Genomic DNA, 19,840 nt, shown 5'->3' on the forward strand with positions numbered 1-19,840 from the left:
GAGATATTTGTATCTAAAAAGTTAATATCTGTTGTCCTCACATGATAGGTGAACTTAATGGATGATCTAAGACAATTCATATATAAGGCAAAGACTTCAAAATCACTAGCACAACCTTTAAAAATAAAACAATCATCAATATATCTTTTGAACCATACCAAATTGCTGAAAAAAAGGATTGTTATTGAAAATATATTGATCTTCAAGATAACCAAGATAAAGGTTTGCATAGTCAGGGGCCATAGTAATGGGGATGTAAAAAAAAATGGGGTGGATTTTTATCATTGTAGGCTGGTTGTGTTCACATACTGCCAACACAAATTTATGTCCAAATTTATGTGAAAAAGTGGATTTTGCATAATAGGTGCCTTTTAATAATGTGTGTGTGTATTACAAGTAATTTAGACATCAGCCATGTCTCTGTTTCCCACCATTAATGAATATGATGACTGGCCTAATGTGAGGTGTCCATCTGATGTGGTTCTAATGTGTTCAAGTATTTTCTTGAATGCTGATATTGCTAGCTGAATATTCACTGTCAGAAAAAAAAAGTGAAAAACCTTTCAGGAGTTTACAACAGCTCGGCAATGGGGAAGTACCATTAAAGGGACAACTTTGTACCCCTAAAAGGTGCATATTAGTACCTTGGGGTAGTAATCCTTCCTAATCTTTTTACTACTTTGAACCCAGTGACAAGCTGCTGTACCCCTAAAGGTGCAATTTTTGCACTTTTTTTTTTTTTTGAGAGTGTAAATACAGACAGATACATTGACAGAAGTATGGACGGATGGATGGATGCTAAAATGGCCTAATGATCTGAACTTTATACTGACAACTGCGAAATTCTTTCTGATGTTTCTGAGCCTTCCTGGTGAGGTGCAAACTCAAAATAAACTTGAGGCTGTGTGTGTGTGTGTGTGTGTGTGTGTGTGTGTGTGTGTGTGTGTGTTAGATTGCATGCGTGCCCGTTTTCCAGTAATTGTCCCCTTCATCTCTGCCAGTTAAAATGACTGTGTATCCTAGTTAAAGGAATTTTGATGACATTGTGGAGATGGGGTTGTGCGTCACAGGCATTTTTAACCAATTAACAAACAGCTTTTTGTCTCATTGACAATGGACAAATCTAGCATGGGTAGAGTATTTAAAGAAGCTGCAAGGAGACGACTTCAAGGAGATTCACAGCACTCTGCAAGGTAAGTCTTACAATCAGTTCAATGTGAAAAATTACATCAGTGCAGGATGATGTTTGTCTCTTTTTAGATGGAATCCTCTCAACTTTTATTTATTCCTTAAATTTCAGATGAAATTCCAGGTTTTGCATCTCTCTTCCACTCTTCAAACCACGGTCTTTTTCTTGCTGGTGCTGCTGGTCCAGCCTCCCAGAGGTCTAATGCTGCCTCTCCATCCCATGGTTTACCTGCCTACGCTGGACAACCCTGAGTGGGAAGCTGCACTGCTCCAGCTTCAGGCTTCACTGGGAGCTCCAGGCGGCAGAGCAGCGGCCGAGCTCCAGCCCTGGGCTCTGACTGAGGAGCCGGGCCCCGAGGAGCTTCTGGAGAGAGCGAAGGCAGAGCTGGGATGGGGACAGAGGAGCACGGTGACGGGCCAGAAGAGAGAGGAACTGGGACAGAGACCAGTGGGGACATTCCCAGAAAACCATATAGTGGATGTGCCGTATCCACAGGGGGGAGAGGTGGAGGAGGAGGGTGGAGAGAAGAGGAACGAGGCGCTCACTTCCATTGCGGGAGGTTTGCAAGCCTTCAACAGACAGAAAGGAGGATTTGGCTTTCGATTTGGCAGAAAGTGAAGGGGAAGGAGTGTGTGTGTGTGTGTGTGTGTGTGTGGATTATTTAGCTATACTTTGGAGACAAATTTGTCCCTAAAAGTCAGCTAAATCTAAATCTTTGAAAATGTCCTTTGAAAATTGTGGGGTGGGGATAACAGAAATAGTGCTTATTTCATGGGAAAAATGCAGATTATATGACATTTATTAAAAACTGTTAACAAATATTCTGTAGTAATCACTTATTTTTCCACAAAACATCTTTCTCGCTTAAAGTAAAATTGATGTCTATACTGTCTCTGACTCCGCTCGACTTGATGAATGTTGCCAATGTAGCTGCATGACACCTTAAATTGGCAACTATCATTAAAAATCAACTTCTGGTTGCTTTGCAATAAACAAATCGCTAAACTTAAGGTTATATTAAAAAATAGTGATGTCCTGAAAAAGAAAAAAACGAAATATTTAATAAGTACAAACCTGCATTTGAGGAGACAAAAATATAATTTTCCTGGATTTGAAAAATATCAATATACAGCATGGATGTTTCTTACCTTGTCTTCTTCTTCTTCTTCTTTTTTTGTGGCCATTAAATATGAAAGGGAATGTCATAGACATAAATAACTCACTTAGGCCAAAATTAATGCAGGGTGTTATCTAGATTGCTACAGATCTTTCTCTACCTGACATCTATAGTTTGAAAGAGGATTGTGTGTGGTCAATGCATGGCCACTCGATTGCATATAGACAATACAAAGATGGGCTTGAATAGATTATATACATATGTACAAATTAAATATTTTGTATGAAATATATTGCTGTCTCACTTTTAGTTTAGCCTACTGTTAAGTTTTTGCACTAAATCTTAACAGTACACTAACTGAAGTTAGCCCTGGCTTAGAGAAATGGGCGATGTAATGTATGGCCTATGGTTTACAAATAACCTAGACCTACTATCTAGGATAACCAATAAATACGATGTTATTTAAATAAAGCTATTTAATTGAATCCTCTTTAATTTAGCATATTTTGTTTTGCATAATTTATTTGACATGACATTCACAGAACAAGGTCTTAGTTTAGTTATTATGCATCACAAACAGGAGCTGAAACTCCGCACTCCACTGGATCGTGGTTATTAGTGACGCTAGTGATGTCCGGTTCGCGAACGAATCGTTCGATTTAACCGGTTCTTCTTAGTGAACCGGTTGAACCAGTTCACCAAATCTGACTGAATCATTTGAAACGGTTCGCGTCTCCAGTAAGCATTAATCCACAAATTAGGTTCGCGGAAAAGAACTGAACTTCCCATCACTAAGTGACGCTGCGCGCGCTGTTTTAGCATTGGATCAGATCTCTGGAGGGTGTGAATTTTTACATATGAACCTGTCGGACTGGTATCAGTTCAACAGAAGCCGTCCGTCGCTTGAGGAAGACACGGAGAGGCTCTGAAGCCTTAACAGGCTTTAAAAATGGGACTTTTCCTCGTTTTGTTTGCGGTGTTTCTGCTCGGTGCTGCTGTTTCTGCCTGGAGCGGTGAGTCTGCTGCTTCGACGCTAAAGAGCGCGTTTATTATAAATAATAATACTGAAAATACTGAAACATAAAACTGAAAGCAAAACCAGTGTTGTCATGGTTTAATACAGTTCCCCAATATGCTTACTATAATATATATATCAACATAATGAGTGTTCAAAAGACTGAAACTGAAATATTCCCGAGTGTTAGTTAAGGTGTGTTTTGGTGTCCAGGTGTGTCGCTAAAATGGCGCAGGTAAACGGGTACAGAAATACTTTCGGTTTGTTGAACTTGCTTGAAAAACAAGTGTATGAGTTACATCAACTCGACGGATCTTTTAACTAGGCGTACTCCACTAAACTTAAAACTATATTGAATAATAAGGTTGAAATAGGTCTAATTTTACCTGCGAGTTTCATACTTTAAACTACTGTTATTTTATTGTGGAATATCGTGTTGCTCTAATAATAATAATAATAATAAAGGTTTTATGGTCATTTTTAACCACCTTGAAGAATTCTGTCTAATGTCGACTTAAAAAAAATACTAGCTATTAAATTAAAAAGGCCTACCCATTTTCTTGTTGCTTTCATTAAGACATTTTCTTTATACAGTTCAATAAATAATTGTGTATTAAAACAAACAAACAAAAACTTAAACTAGGCTAACCTGGTTTGCTCTTCTTAGCCGGTCTCCCAGGTCTGGTGGCCACTGCCAACAAAGCCTCAGCAGAATCATCCATTGTGTTTCTTCTTGAAAGAATTAGTCAGTTGTCGCCACCTACCGATTTTTTATCATATACTGTATTTATATAAAAGTAATAGACCTGGGTTTGGATCCAGACTGATTTTAATTATATAATTTGATATATATATTATACACTATTTGCTTTTTTTATTTAATTCCTTTGCATATACCCTCATTGCAGAGAAGCACTCCCTGTATTACATTTACACGGGCTTGTCCAAACCTGTCCAATTGCCGGGTATCTATCAGTTCACTGCTATGGGTCTGCTGGATGACAGAGAGATCGACTATTACAATAGCCATGATCAGAGAAAGATTCCCAAGCAGCACTGGATGAAGGAGAAAATGCAGGAGGATTACTGGGAAAAAGGCACCCAGTCCAGAAAGAGCAAAGAACAGTGGTTTAATGTGAACGTCGACATTCTGATGAAACGCATGAGACACAATGAGTCAGGTGAGGAACACTGATACATTTTAACATGCATATTTTTATGAACATTTTTAATTATGGTCATCTCACAAACATTTTAATTTGTGTCTATTTCAGATGTTCATGTTCTTCAGTGGAGACATGGTTGTGAAATTGAGAAACAGGGAGATGAAGTGAAGTTTTCCAAAGGCATTGATGAGTACAGCTATGACGGAGAGAACTTCTTGTCTTTTGATGATAAGGAGTCTCAGTGGGTCGCTCCTGTTGATGCAGCTGTTCCAACCAAGAGGAAGTGGGATAAAGTGCCCATCCTAAACCAGTACACCAAGGGCTACCTGGAGAAAGAGTGTGTGGACTGGCTTAACAAGTTCAGAGACTATGGAGAACAGGAGCTTAGAGAGAGCTGTGAGTAAATAAACAGTATTTGTATTTGTTGAAGATCTGCAGCTGTAATGGAGATATAACTCACTGATAAACTGTTCCCTGTGCCCTCAGCTCCTCCAGATGTTCATGTGTTTGCAAAAAGGTGCACCACTGACAAAAACAAAGTCAAACTCACCTGTCTGGCCACTGGCTTTTACCCCAAAGACGTGATATTGAGCATAAGAAAATATCGCTCACCCCTGCCTGAAGATGAGATTGAATCCTCAGGAATCAGACCAAACCATGATGGAACCTACCAGCTGAGGAAGAGTGTGATTATCCAGGAGGATGAAAAAGCAGAATATGATTGTTTTGTGAAACACAGAACCCTCAAAGAGCCAATTATCATCACATGGGGTAATTAAAGCATATAGACAGAAATATCACATGATATTCAAATCAGAAGGCTTTTAAGTTGTGAACTTACATTTTTTTTCTGCTTCTTGTATCCTTGATCAATCCAGATTGATTTAAAATATTTATTTTTTATTTGTATAGATGGAAAATGCCAGGACTGCACTCAAGGGACTATCTTGGGTATGGTGATTGGAGCAGTGATCGGAGTCGTGCTTATGCTGGCAGTCGGTGCATTGGTTTACTTCTTGAGGAGGAGGAGAAACATTGCTGGTGAGTATGGACTGATTAATGATGATCTACACATTCTTATTATCAGTTTTGTGTTTTCAAAGGATTAATTTTCCACAAGAAGAAAATTCTGTCATTATGCAATCATGGTGTAATTATTATATGAAGCTTTTGAGTTCCACTGAACACACATATAGCATACAGATTTAGAACTAGTTGTGGCTATGTTAAAATATACTTTAACATTTCACTGTTTCTTCAACAGGACAAGACAGGGCTAGTAACAGATCAAGCAGCAGTTCGACTGGTTCTCAGAATAGAGTAATTAATTGTGGTAACTATGTTTTCGATATTCCATTTAAAAGGTGACGTTAATTGTATACAAATTGTTCATTAAATGTGTGTAAACATTGTTAAAAGAATGTGGAATCAAAGTGTAATCTAAGTAGAATGTCCTGGCATTGGAGAGACATGTCCAGTGTAGATAAAGCATTTCACTATGCAGTTCCAAATTTCTGTTGTGAATAGTATTGCTGCTTACCTTGAATATCTGTATGTTACAGTGAATCTAAGTGAGTTACCTAATGCAGCAATAGCAGGAAGTCAGTGCAGTTCTGACTCTGGTGAATATGCCTCTATCTCATGCTTTTCTTTAAATAATGCACCAAAATTAGGTTGCAACTTTAAATGCATCATTTGTCTTTCTGTAATCCAAACTGGTATCTTATGAATCTCATTGCACACACACACACATGGCAAAGCAGCTTTTCACCACTGTTTCTCATAAATGCTGCTTTTTTCCTTTTCTATTTTTTTATTGATTGATTGATTGGTGCATCCCTATTTAATATGGCATCTCATGCACAGCACTGGAGAAACACTTTGACAATTGACTGTTTCTCAACAGGAAAAGGGAGTGCTGGTCCAAGTCCAGACGACAGTCCCACTAACTCTCAGGAGGCAGTGAACCTCGTGGTAACTATATTTTACATGTAATATCAGTGCAGCCAGAGGGATCACATTGACACATTTCTGTTTTTCCATAGGCTAGGGTAGCACAGGAAAAATATCATGTGGTCAACAAAATGGTTAAGCCCTAATAGATTAGCCCTATTATGTAGCCTGGGGTTTGAACTAGCAGGGACAGGGAACCATCAGAAGGTGCAGAGTAGACGAGTGAATATTTGGGAAGTCTGAACATCAGCTGGAGACTGCAGCATTCTGGATGAACTACAAATGTTTGATAACATACACCTGCATAGATATAATCTAAAGCAAGTTAGAGTAATCAGACAAAAGCAGACCTTAGGACCAGGACCAGGATGTGGATGTGGATAGCTATTTTTTAAGCATACCTACAAACTGAAGGGAACTCAACATTTGGGAATACTGGAAATCCACTGATTTCAAATAGGATGGTGCAGAGTAGTGTAGCTAGCTCTGAATAAAAGTGTCTTAGATACATGGAAAATACCAAATGTCAGTTGCCTAATATTTAGCCACTCCTAATAGTAAATTGAATAACAAATATTTATGTCTGTGTTTCAGAGTGAGGCCTCCAGTGGTCAAAGCTCACCTGCGGAAGCGCAATCACTTCTACAACAGTCTTCAGAGTGAGAGCATCACTGAACTTTTGTAATGGCAGATCTGTGGCATTTGTCATTGTCAATTCTGACAGTCCTGACAATCATTTTATTTTTGGAGGTTGCTTGTAGTTGAATTATAATTTCTCTCTGTCTTTCTCTCTCGTTTTTCATGTAATCTGGATTTTTTAAAACACTTTGCTTGAGAGAATGTTTTCCAGATTAAGTTATAGGAAGAGAGCTCACTTATTATTATTGCTACCTCTAAAGGGCCAGGGTAGACACTTGTTTCATCATATTTGATATTTTTAATACCATCATTAAAAATATTTGATAGTTTCAATACCAGTAAATAAAATCCAGAGCATGCTTGTGAAATGTTCTCATTTCCAAATAATCATCTGGAATACTCTATAATAATTATATATTCTTTTATACTCTTGAATGCCTTACTCCTCAAAAGTAGTTAAAATTGTGATTGTTTTACCTTATTTGATTAATTTTGTTTTAATACACTTCATTTATACAGGCAATGATCACTACAATCATTCTTCATGATACCAAATGGAGCAGTGGTATCAATGAATGCCTGCTGGTTATGTGGGATCTATTTATTCTTAATAGGCCTATATATACAGTAGTATAAACATGTTTTCACCTGTTGTAAGAAAAATGAGTAGATTACATCTGTTTCCACTGTCAGAATGGACTGTCTAAATCTGATTTCTAACGTTTTGCATAGGATTTCATGGAAATAATGGACAGCCTCATGTTTTGATGTTTCTATAAATGTGTGCTAATCTAAATCTGTTGAATACACTCTGTCTTATTTGTTAACATTGTGATCAAATGATTGAATTGTGATTTTATTTGATTGTCATCAATTAAAACCATTATGAATTACTTGGGAGAAAGAATTGGTTACTGTGAATATTGTCATTAAAGACTTCTTTAACCATATTGCTGTCGTTTCAGCAAGAGTTTCACTGAGTGAGGGTTTCATCCAATGTTGCTGATTTAGTCTTGCTCCACCACTTATGCCCACATACAGATATTATCATTTTACATTTTTAGTTTTAGTTAGAACTTCATCCGCCATTTTCTGCAATCAGTTTCCAGCTATCCATCCATTTAGGCTATTCTCCAAACCGCTTGTCCTATGGTTGTCCTAGTGTCTCAGGCCGAAGACGCGGAATATTTTTGCGTTCAGATGTTGAAATGTACCGGTATAAACTGGTATGAATTTTGCTGCATCTATCAGAGAACGAAAGTGAAAGTAATATGTTACGCTTCCTTATATAAAACTGGGTTGTATCGACAGAATTTAAATTTGATTACGAATTTATGATAACATCGTACATGATGAAAGTGTATCTATTTTATACTAATTCAACTAGAGCATAACTACTAATATAGTATAGAGTTTTGTCAACTAAAAAGCTAACTATCCACAGTTGCTCTGGTCCCCAATGACTTGAAAAAAAAAATGGAAGTCAATGCATTTCCCCAGAGTCTTAAAAATATCTTCTTTTGTGTTCAGCAGAAGAAAGAAATCCATACAGGTTTGGGAACAACTTGAGGGTGAGAAACAAGAACAATCTAACACTTTTATTACTTATATACATGATTAATATCAGGATTAGATAGCATTCAAAGGATTATGTTTCACGTTTTGCCTTGAATTCATTTTTCAAAACAAGACCCGATTGGATAAACATAAATTCTGACAAATAAACAGAAAAATAGGAATTTCAGTTTATCCAGGATATTGATTAATTTTGTTAGCATTGCTTTTAAATTTGGGTTTTTGAGACTAAATTTATATTATTATTTAGCTTATTATAATAGATATATAATAGATGTAGTCTGTTTAGAACAATTGTTTCATGTGAATGTCAAGTATGAGACACAATGAATAGATTCAGTCATATATTATACATAAAGAGCATCTGAATGAGACGAGATAATGAAAAACTGAATGTCAGTGCAGCTAATGCTGAACCCTCTGCAGCCTCTTCGTTTCTGGATCACACTTCACGATCAAAAGTGACAGAGGCCTTGAAATATATATATATATATATATATATATTTTTTTTTTTAATGTAATGTAATTTTGTTCAATAATATTTTTTTGTATTATTTAGAATTTTGAGAGGATTTTTATGATAGCTATACTATGCAATATTTATTCAGTTTTCATAAGCTATTTTTTTTCCACAGTCATTAACTCTTTTATACATACTCTTTTATCTTTCGACCGTTTAACATATCCAAATTATCTCACCAGGTGTCATCCCATTACAACAAAGCTCTCCCACTTACTTCTCCCACTTAATATGGTGATGTTACGGTTTATACAGATGGCATCAAATACAGAATTTTACATTACAGAATGCCATGTGATTCTGTAAACAGAGGCATTATTACCATGGTTACCATGAGACGCCACATTACTGTAACTGTATATCATGCGTTAAACCTTTGGACGGCAGTGTAAAGAAGTGAAAAGGGAAATCAGGACGACTAAACTGAAATATAAGACATCAGATTTACTAGGGGTAAGTGGGATAAAAGCTGTGGCTGGAGTAAATGGTAAGGAATCTGTGGGGATTCAGTCAGTGGAGTCTTTTAGAGAAATAGCCTATAAACTCTATGTGATTTTGCAAACTGATTTTTTTGATAAACATGACTTTTAATGAGTAGTGTGTACATTTTTAGACTTAAAATGCACTGTTATGCACAGAGGACCATTTTCAGATTGAAATTAATTATTGCTGGTAAAGAGGTTGACATGGTTACTCATATCTTGATATTGTACATTGACAGAAGATAAGCTGGCTGGAAAACAAATGTTATTGTTTCAAAATCAGTTATATTCACATAGGAAGCTAAAGACCTGGTTGACAAATCAATGATTTCTAAGTCTTTTATTAAATCTGTTTTAACATTCCCAGACAGCAGACAGTTTTGGCCCAGATCCGGCCCACATCTGGCCCGCATGGATTTCACATGGGCCAGATGTGGGCCGGATCTGGGCCAACACTATGTTGCTGTCTGGGTTTGCTATGATTTGTTGGTTTTATTGATTACATGTCAAAATAGACTACAGGCCTGTTAACATCAAGACGAATATTTGGTGTGATAAACTTTTAATTTGAATGGCCGTTAATGCATCTGTTTAGATTGACATGAACATTTGCATAATGTCAATGCAATGCATTTTTTCACTGAAAGGCCTTCTAATCAGGGTTGCCAGATCTGTGAAACAAAGCCAGCCCAATTGCTATTCAAAACTAGCCCAAAGATAGCCAGTCACCTTTCTTGTGGATCTCCTCTCTTCTCTTTGAGGGTGAACAGACTATTTTGCTAAGTGACTGTGATGCATAGCAGATGCAGAATCCGGAGAAGAATCTTATTTGGTGTTATTTGGTAAACACCATATTGAATACAAAATCTGAAAGACTGTTTGATAGCATGTAAATAAAATACCATTTTACTTCCTTTCTACGGTGAATCTGTATTTCATTCAGCTTCTTTAAAACTAACACTATTGAATGTCTTATTCTGTAAAATATTTTAATGTTATAATATAGGTCTATATTTTTGTTTTTACATTAGTTGATTCCTTTCTGCTTATTGCCGTTAATATGGTTCTGTTGGTACCACTTTATATTAGATGGCCTTACTATGTACTACATTCAAATAACCATTTGGTACAATGCACTTATTGTGTACATAAATGTTTTTACATTGTAGGATACTTATATTTAAAAAAAAAAAAACCTGCATGTAATAACATCTGTAATTAATTTCTGTAATTACATGTATAATTACACTGTTGACCCATCCCTTACACCTTAACCCACCCTTAAACCTACCCATACCACCAAACCTGTCCCTAACCTTATACAGTATATCCCACCTCAACAGCAGCAGAAGTGTTTTACAATACAATATGAACACAAGTACACTGTACTTATTTCTTGATGTAAGTACATAGTAGTTAAGGCCACCTAATATAAAGTGGGACTGTTCTGTCTTATTAAGTTAATTTATATTATGCAGTCATTACATTCATTTGTCATGGTATCAAATCAGTCGGTAGTATTTTTGTTATTTATGTGGGATTAATTTATTCTAGTTTCTAGAAACTATTAATGATTAGTTTCAGTTTTAGTTTTAACCTTAAAAGACAAAAATTTATAAGTATGACAGCTGTTTTCATTGTGATAACTCACTGCTTAAAAAACTATACTGTTTTAGGGATTCATGTTTAGCATTTTAACATTTAGTCGAACAGTAAACATTTGTAGAATATAAAATAAAACATAACTGCAACTCCAATAAACAATTGTCCAATAATTGCTGAAGAGTTGACTATAGATGGTCTAAATGGTTAATAATGCATTTTTAAACTCAAACCCATTTAAACAAAGCCCAAACAAACTTACTGTCAGCTGGAATAGAACAAAACTAGCTACATTTTCATTAAAATTCTAAGGATATTTTGCCAATGTTGCGTCACGTCGCTAAAACTTTGCTCCAAGCAAGAAGTGAACTTGGTGGAAGAACTGCTTATTGTAAACATGGCATTAATACATGTTATTAATCATCGAACACATCGTTTATCACGCTGTTTATCATTTTTACAGGTCATAAACCGGTCTAGACAGTGCACCTCCACGGCTTGTGTTTATTTAGTAATCTTGCTTCAGTGCATCTGCCCAGATACGAATGAAATCATCGCGCTGTATTTTCTTATTGGTTAACCTTCATTCATCCGCCATTTTCTGACACCAGACTGTTCCTGCGTTCAGTTGTTGTGGAGCTGTATTCAGACTTCAGTAAATATCAGGATAGTTTAAACATAATTAAAAGCGTTCCAGTCATGGGCACGTCTGTCGCGACCGCGAGTTTTGCTCTGCTTTGTGTTCTTCTTCTCTGTGGGACTTCATCCTCACTTCAAACAGGTAAGTTAAACGATCACATTTTGCTGTGTATTTGTCAGAGAAGGAAAGTGAACCCAGCTAACAAAAAAAAGTCCCCAGGACGTCCCCTAAATGGCCTCTGCGAACGTCCACGGCTTTGTCACGACAGAATTTAAATTTGATTACGACTGTATGCTAACACCATACATTTAAAAGTGTATCTATATACTTATAAAAATAATTATATAAGAGTTTTGTCAACTTAAAAGCAACTATCCACAGACTTGATGTCCTAAACGTCGATCAACATGGCAGCGCAGGGGCCTAACGTTATATTTACCAACACCTTTATTATTGATCATAAAATCGAAACCAGGATTAGACATAAATACAGGTTCAACTGGATTATGTTTTAATTATGTTAATTAAGAATACGATCCTTCTGGATAAACGGAAATTCTAGCATAATAAACTGAAAATATGAATTTCACTTTATCCAGCCTTATTCCTTAGCCTCTTGTGAATTATAGGTCTGGCTTTATATGTTATAATATATTTAGTCCTTTCAGTTCTTTCTGTAACTGAAATGTTTTGAGACTGTAGAGTCCACGTCATGTTGTATCTGTCATTTCCTTTAGAAATGTAGCTAACCCTTTTATCACATTTACTTCAGTAGTTGATATGATGCATATAATATTTCTCTTTATTGCAGAGAAACACTCCCTGTATTACATTTACACGGCGTTGTCCAAACCTGTCGATCAGCTGGGCATCTATCAGTTCACTGCTATGGGTCTGCTGGATGACAGAGAGATTGACTATTACAATAGTAAGGAACAGAGAAAGATTCCCAAGCAGCACTGGATGAAGGAGAAAATGCAGGAGGATTACTGGGAAAAAGGCACCCAGTCCAGAAAGAGCAAAGAACAGTGGTTTAATGTGAACGTCGACATTCTGATGAAACGCATGAGACACAATGAGTCAGGTGAGGAACACTGATACATTTTAACATGCGTATTTTTATGAACATTTTTTATTTAATCTCACAAACATTTTAATTTGTGTCTATTTCAGATGTTCATGTTCTTCAGTGGAGACATGGTTGTGAAATTGAGAAACAGGGAGATGAAGTGAAGTTTTCCAAAGGCATTGATGAGTACAGCTATGACGGAGAGAACTTCTTGTCTTTTGATGATAAGGAGTCTCAGTGGGTCGCTCCTGTTGATGCAGCTGTTCCAACCAAGAAGAAATGGGATAATGTGCCCATCCTAAACCAGTACACCAAGGGCTACCTGGAGAAAGAGTGTGTGGACTGGCTTAACAAATTCAGAGACTACGGAGAACAGGAGCTCAGAAAGGGCTGTGAGTAAATGTACAGTATTTGTATTTGTTGAAGATCTGCAGCTGTAATGGAGATATAACTCACTGATAAACTGTTCCCTGTGCCCTCAGCTCCTCCAGAAGTTCATGTGTTTGCAAAAAGGTCTACTAAGGACAAAACCAAGCTGAAACTCACCTGTCTGGCCACTGGCTTTTACCCCAAAGACGTGATATTGACCATAAGGAAATATCGCACATCCCTGTCTGAAGATGAGATTGAATCCTCAGGAGTCAGACCAAACCATGATGGAACCTACCAGCTGAGGAAGAGTGTGATTATCCCGAAGGATGAAAAAGCAGAATATGATTGTTTTGTGTTTCACAGTACCCTCAAAGAGACAATTATCACCAGATGGGGTAGGCAAAACTGAAATCATATAAATTAAATGCTCATTGAAGCAGGGATGTTTCCTTTGAGGAAGCAAGGGTGGCAGTGACTCCTTAAAAAATTGGATGAGAAAATTATTCACAATAGAAAAATTAAAAATGCAAATATTACAAAACATGATAATAAAAAGTATATAAATTACTAGTTTTTTTTCTAAAGTGACAGTGACACTGTTCAACAGCGACACCAGTGATTAAAGTTACAGTAGGAGTTACAGATAAAAGTTACAGAGTAAAGCTACAGCATCTCTCTTGAATTGAATTTACTCTCTATTGAGTTTTAATAGACCCCCCTAAGAGTGTCGTGGGTTTGTTGGAAAATTGTAAAAGAAAAGACTGAAGATCAGTTCACAAAAATAAATCAATAAATAGGGCTGTCAAGAGATTAAAATGTTTAATTTAATTAATTACACAATGTGGCGATTAATTAATCAAATGAATGGCAAATTAACATAAAACATAAAATCTCACAGGTCATGAAAAAATAATGGAAATAAATACCTTTGACAAATGATGTATTTTTTCTAGTGAAATATGGAGTAGTTTTGCTCAGTTTGCTCTAAAGCTCTAAAATATTTTATCAAAAATAATAAGGGGATCACAAAATAATAATAATAATAATAATAATAAACTAGATAAAAAAGTTCGTCAAGACAAACTTTAGGTTGGCTTGAGAAAGCCTAGCCAGCCTAGCCAAAGCAGATGTAAAAGCCTGAAGTTTGACAATTTAGATTAGCATGTTTTTAGCATGATTAGCCTGTTACTAGCATATTGCTAGCATGTTTCTAGCATGATTAGCATGTTGCTAACATGATTAGCAAGTGACTAGCATGTCCCTAGCATGATTACCAAGTTACTAGCATGTTTATAGCATGATTAACATGATACTAGCATGTTGCTAGCATGTGCCTAGCATGATTAGCGTGTTACTAGCATGTTGTTAGTTAGGTTGGCTTGAGAAAGCCTAGCCTGAAAGTTTAAAGCAGATGTAAAAGCCTGAAGTTTGACAATTTAGATTAGCATGTTTTTAGCATGATTAGCCTGTTACTAGCATATTGCTAGCATGTTTCTAGCATGATTAGCATGTTGCTAACATGATTAGCAAGTGACTAGCATGTCCCTAGCATGATTACCAAGTTACTAGCATGTTTATAGCATGATTAACATGATACTAGCATGTTGCTAGCATGTGCCTAGCATGATTAGCGTGTTACTAGCATGTTGTTAGTATGTTTCTGGCATGATTAGCATGTCGCTAGGATAGATAGATAGATAAATTAGAAATATTAGATGGATGAGTTTGAATGGATTATAAATAGTACATAGAAGGACAGCTTGATTGAGTCTAAAGGGCTTCAGTTTGTTTACATTTGAATTTTGATAGTTGGAGTTTGAATAGTCTTGGCTCATCTGAACATTCCGTCAATGTAAGTCTATGGGATTTTTATGATTTTTAATCTTAATTTTTATGAAAACCATAAGTCAGATCAGTCTGAAAAGAAAAAAGCACACTAAGTCAGATCAGTCTGAAGAGCTGGGCTGAGTTTAATATTGAGCTTAAAAGCTCTAGGAGGAGGAGCGTTCAGAAATCTTGTCTAAGAATAATAATAATAATAATAAGCTTAAGTAGCAGATCAGTTTCTCAAGCCAACCTAATGACTAAATGTAATAATATTAATAGTAATAAGAGGGATCATAAAAACTAATTTTAGATTTAGTACAGCCCTGAATAAGATATTTTACATAACATATACAGGCATATACATTTATATAACATATTACATATACATATACAGTTTATATACAGGCCATAAGAGGCCTGATATCAAGGCAGCAGCCCTGTATAAATCTTTTGAATTTTAGGGGCATTCTATACATCATGCAGTGAGTTGTTGTCCTGCATCATGTTCGTCTCCAATCAACTGTATGAATCATTAGATGACCTACGTAGGTCTGGGGCCGGTGGGTGTGTCAAATGTTATTTCATAACTAATTAATTAAATTAAGACATTAAATTGATAGCCCTAATCGGAAATTTGTAACTTGATAATGCAATCAATTTCTCATACAATAACATATTACACTATGAACATTTAATTACATTAATCATGCAATACTTAATACATTGTGTGCAGCGAAAACAAACGCTCTCATAGGATAAGCATGCGCAGTCTCAGGAATAATTATGAGACAATGAGTCATCAGTGTACTATAACGTGAGAAAATGCCACAACCTGTGACACTGAAGATTTTAAATCTGCAAGACAAAAAGACAAAAATAGTACCAAAAAGCTTAACCAGTTTCAAATACAATAAAATGTAACGCTTGCTAACATTGTTTTCTATAATGTGCATCACAAAAACCTTTGTTAAAATCTATGGATAAAATAGAGGATCCCTTAAAAACACTCCTGATTAGAGACTTAACAATGGAATTGAATGTCAGTTCTCTAAATGTAGTACACTTCAGTGTTTTAATTTTAATTTTTTGTTTTGGCAGATGGAATGTGCCCAGACTGTGGAGGCTCCCTGGTTATTGGAATTGCGATTGGAGCTGTACTTGTAATAGTGCTTGTTGCAGCGGTCTGCCTTTACCTTTATAAGACTAAAAGACTCAGTGAGTATTACAACATGATTACAGATTCTGGGCACACTGCTACAATATTTTTCTTTACTGAAAGTACTTCAACTATTAGAATTGACAGGACTGCTTCAGAGAGAGAAATATAACTATTGTTTTATGTGGGGAGTATGAATGACCAAAATCTTGAAATAGTTTAAATCTATAATAATGTGGTTAAGTTGCAAACATTACACACCTTAATAACAATTTTTGTTGTGCTGTCCTGACTTGTTTATCTCTGTACCTGATAGTAATGCATATAGACTGTAACTGTATTTATCATCCTTATTTGTAATCCTCTCTAGTTTGCCGAAAACAGAGTGAAACCAATGGAGCAGTACAAGGGAATCCTGCTAATGGAGTAATAGAAAATCTTCTCCCAGGTAAACTGCTTCAGAGAATACTGAAGTGGAGTAAATCTGTATTTCCCTTTAGATAAGTGCTATGGGGTGTTCACACATAAATGAATTTTATCACTAGAGCTTGGGTGGATGTGAATACACCTACTGCTGGATGTTTTTAATGCGCTTCTCCCTGGTTATTAACTTATGAAAAATAACACAAATTCGGTGGATTGCTTTAAAACACATATTGAGTATGTTTTGACAGGGAATCAGTTTTTCACTGCCAATAAGGAACATTCTGGAGTGCGGTTCCCAAAAGTATTGTTAGCAAGTTAGCAACATAGTTTAACGATTTGGTGTTTCCCACAATCATAGTTTCAATTTCATTTTAGACCACCAGGAATTATGTATTATATAAACAATTTCAGGGAGTTACCATAAATACAGACAAGTTTCCATGAAATCACCACCACCACCACCACCAAATATGATTAATTGTTTATTATTGTTTATTTGTATAATTACTTATCTGCTTTACTTTAAAGCACACACTTATTGTGACCACTTCACTAATGTAACACTCACTCTGACCTGTTTAAGAGATGCATCATTTTATGGTAAATTAAAATGAATAAGCTTTCTGTGTTTATCTAATTTTGTCTTTCTCTTTGGATTTCACAGGACATAATAGCAATGGACATGCTCCAACAGCAGCCAATGGAGGTAAGCAGTTAACAGTGCAAGTACAGCAGAAATATCTGCTGCTGTTTTCGGAAATAATGTGCCATAAAGGGCTGTGTAGTGCTTCATTACATATAGATGTAATAAATTATTCAGAATTTAAGTATTTTAGTTAACTGCCTTGTAGTAAACCCTCTGTAATGTATTACTTTCACTAGATCTTCTCTCAATTGTAGAGACTTAGAAACAGTTGTGTTGTGTTGCCAGGCCTTTTGGTGTTAGTGGGCTCACTAGTGCTTTCCTACTTTTCTGCTATCTTCCTGATTGGTTAGTTTTTTCAGCCAATGATGTCCAGCTTTATCAGCTTCATCCTGAGAGTTCCCAGCAATATCTCGCAAATGAAATGTAACATTTGGAATCAACTACATTGTTTCAGTAACACTGAAGCAGTTAACAGTTCGTTAACTGCTTAAGTGTTACTGAAACAATCAGGGAACAGCTCACACCTGAAACCTCTCACTGAATTACCCTTCAAAAGAAGGGGACTGCATATAGAAATGCTGTATGTCTGAAATGTTTCTGATTTTACCTCATTTGGATGTAAATAGTCTCAAATTCAATTGCTTCTTTTCAAAATTAAAAATGTTTTAATAGTAGTTAAATGTTTATATTTTTTGCAGAATATAAACAAGTATTTATAACATCCATTTAAATGATTACAGCTCAACAATTAGAAAAATAATTGCATAATTAGAAAGCAGAAATTTACTTGGTCACAGCGACTCAATTTGAAGAGCATGTCATAATCACAAATTAGTACAATTTGTATGGAAATGTTCACAATGCAGCCTAACTAGCCTTTTAAAAAATTATTTAATAATAATAAAATAACATTACTTTGTGCTGATAACATCATGTTGATAGAAAATTAGATTTTGTTTCACTTATCCAGTATGTGCTGCTGTTACATTGTGACCTGTGTTTATAATGCAATCAGTTTCCCAAAGTGACTGAAGTGGCCGGGGCTCGTGGACACTGGTGCATCCCTAATTATAAGCATACAGTATATGAAGTTTACTAAATGATTCTAACATTTTTCTCATTCGTTTCCCTCTATTAAAGGACCCAATGGAGTTAAAAGAATTGTCTAGCTGAAAAAATGCATATGTATTCCACAATTGTGTTAAAGAAATGAATCTTATAGTCATGTTACACTGCGACATTGATTATGATTTCTTTTTGTGCCATAGGAAGCAAGAAAAGTAGTGACTGAAGATGGAGACTGAATTTGAATTTTTGGATTTGTTCTTTCTTTTTCCATCAGAGCTAACATGTGCCTTGCTTTCTCCTTAGTGTGTAAGAGTCATAGATTACTGAAACTGATATGAATGACTGCTTTAAGCATGCTACTTTCAGTCTGTGTAATGTGTAATTGTGCATGTTCAGGTGTGATGAGAAAGGACATGACATATGGGGGATTTTTAACTTTTACCATCCTTAAGCTCAAGGAAAATGTAAAATATCTGGACTAACACCTTTTGACCCCTTTTTCCTAACAAAGGAAGTTAGGGTAGCTGTAGTCGTTCACTGTTATAGCCAAAAAGGTTTATTTAAATTAGGTCAAACATTTCAGTGGATAGCCATATTCTTTTGTTACATTAATGCATTTGGTAAATGCTTTTATCCACTGCATTCAAGCTATACATTTCACCAGTTGATATATTTCATGGGACTCAAACTCATCACCCATTACTAGAGCTTGTTTTACTGTTTGAGTCGAAGTATGAATTTGTCAAAATAAGTGCTGCGCTTATGTTTTGAATGAGTGATGTTACAGGGTTATTTAGTGGTTGCAAAACAATTTAGTTGAAGATTTAGCCTTGTTGACCGCAGATGAGCTTCATTTTTTCGTCAGCAATAGCATCCTTTCTCTATGCAGAAATAAAGCATGAGACACCACAGGTCATGTCATGAGTAAAGTTAGCACAACTGACTGAATAACAGATTCATTGTTACCTAAAGATTTTAAACAGATTTGTATGTAACAAGTTAAAAGAACTGATGAATATTAAATAGCAATATTGTAAGTTAAAGGTCACGCATTTCATAATATCCACCTTATTTTTCCTGTAAGAGGAATGTAAGTGGCCATTAGTAAATTTAACTGGTCTGCTTTCGGAGTCATCCGCTTCCAGCACTTTAGCTGCACAAAACAGCTTGGTTTGGTGTTTGATATTGAAAACGGGTGTTTCTCACCATATTATTTTTAATGTATTATCTTAATTTTAAACACTGGTTTGTAGCTCTCACACTCACTTTGAGTTTAAGCTTGTTGGAAGTGTTTTAACATGAAGTACATAAAAGCAGGTCCTATTAAAATTACTTCATACTAAATGTCTAGTCTCTTTTTTGGGGGGGGGGGGGGGGT

General features: G+C 35.8%; 1 protein-coding gene across 1 annotated transcript; it reads left to right on the forward strand.

The window, feature by feature from the left end:
• Window positions 1–3,155: 3,155 nt before the first annotated feature.
• Window positions 3,156–19,806, forward strand: LOC107700642 (uncharacterized). The gene is made up of 18 exons (XM_016502375.1): window positions 3,156–3,319; window positions 4,230–4,502; window positions 4,596–4,883; window positions 4,974–5,258; window positions 5,400–5,528; window positions 5,752–5,820; window positions 6,050–6,109; window positions 6,394–6,461; window positions 7,035–7,101; window positions 11,857–12,039; window positions 12,710–12,982; window positions 13,072–13,359; window positions 13,450–13,734; window positions 16,265–16,381; window positions 16,693–16,770; window positions 17,413–17,454; window positions 18,535–18,575; window positions 18,663–19,806. Exons 1-17 carry the CDS (start codon window positions 3,256–3,258, stop codon window positions 18,561–18,563), a joined length of 2,598 nt encoding a protein of 865 aa, XP_016357861.1. The 5' UTR covers window positions 3,156–3,255; the 3' UTR covers window positions 18,564–18,575; window positions 18,663–19,806.
• The last annotated feature ends 34 nt before the right edge of the window (window positions 19,807–19,840 follow it).

Source organism: Sinocyclocheilus anshuiensis, unplaced genomic scaffold, assembly GCF_001515605.1.
Source record: "Sinocyclocheilus anshuiensis isolate Anshui unplaced genomic scaffold, SAMN03320099.WGS_v1.1 scaffold1360, whole genome shotgun sequence".
NCBI lineage: Eukaryota > Metazoa > Chordata > Actinopteri > Cypriniformes > Cyprinidae > Sinocyclocheilus > Sinocyclocheilus anshuiensis.

Coding starts and splice junctions, on each gene's coding strand:
- LOC107700642 (XM_016502375.1), top strand. CDS start 3,256: ATGGGACTTTTCCTCGTTTTGTTTGCGGTGTTTCTGCTCGGTGCTGCT. Junction 4,884..4,973: donor ACAGGAGCTTAGAGAGAGCT/GTGAGTAAATAA, acceptor CTGTGCCCTCAG/CTCCTCCAGATGTTCATGTG. Junction 17,455..18,534: donor TCCAACAGCAGCCAATGGAG/GTAAGCAGTTAA, acceptor CCTCTATTAAAG/GACCCAATGGAGTTAAAAGA.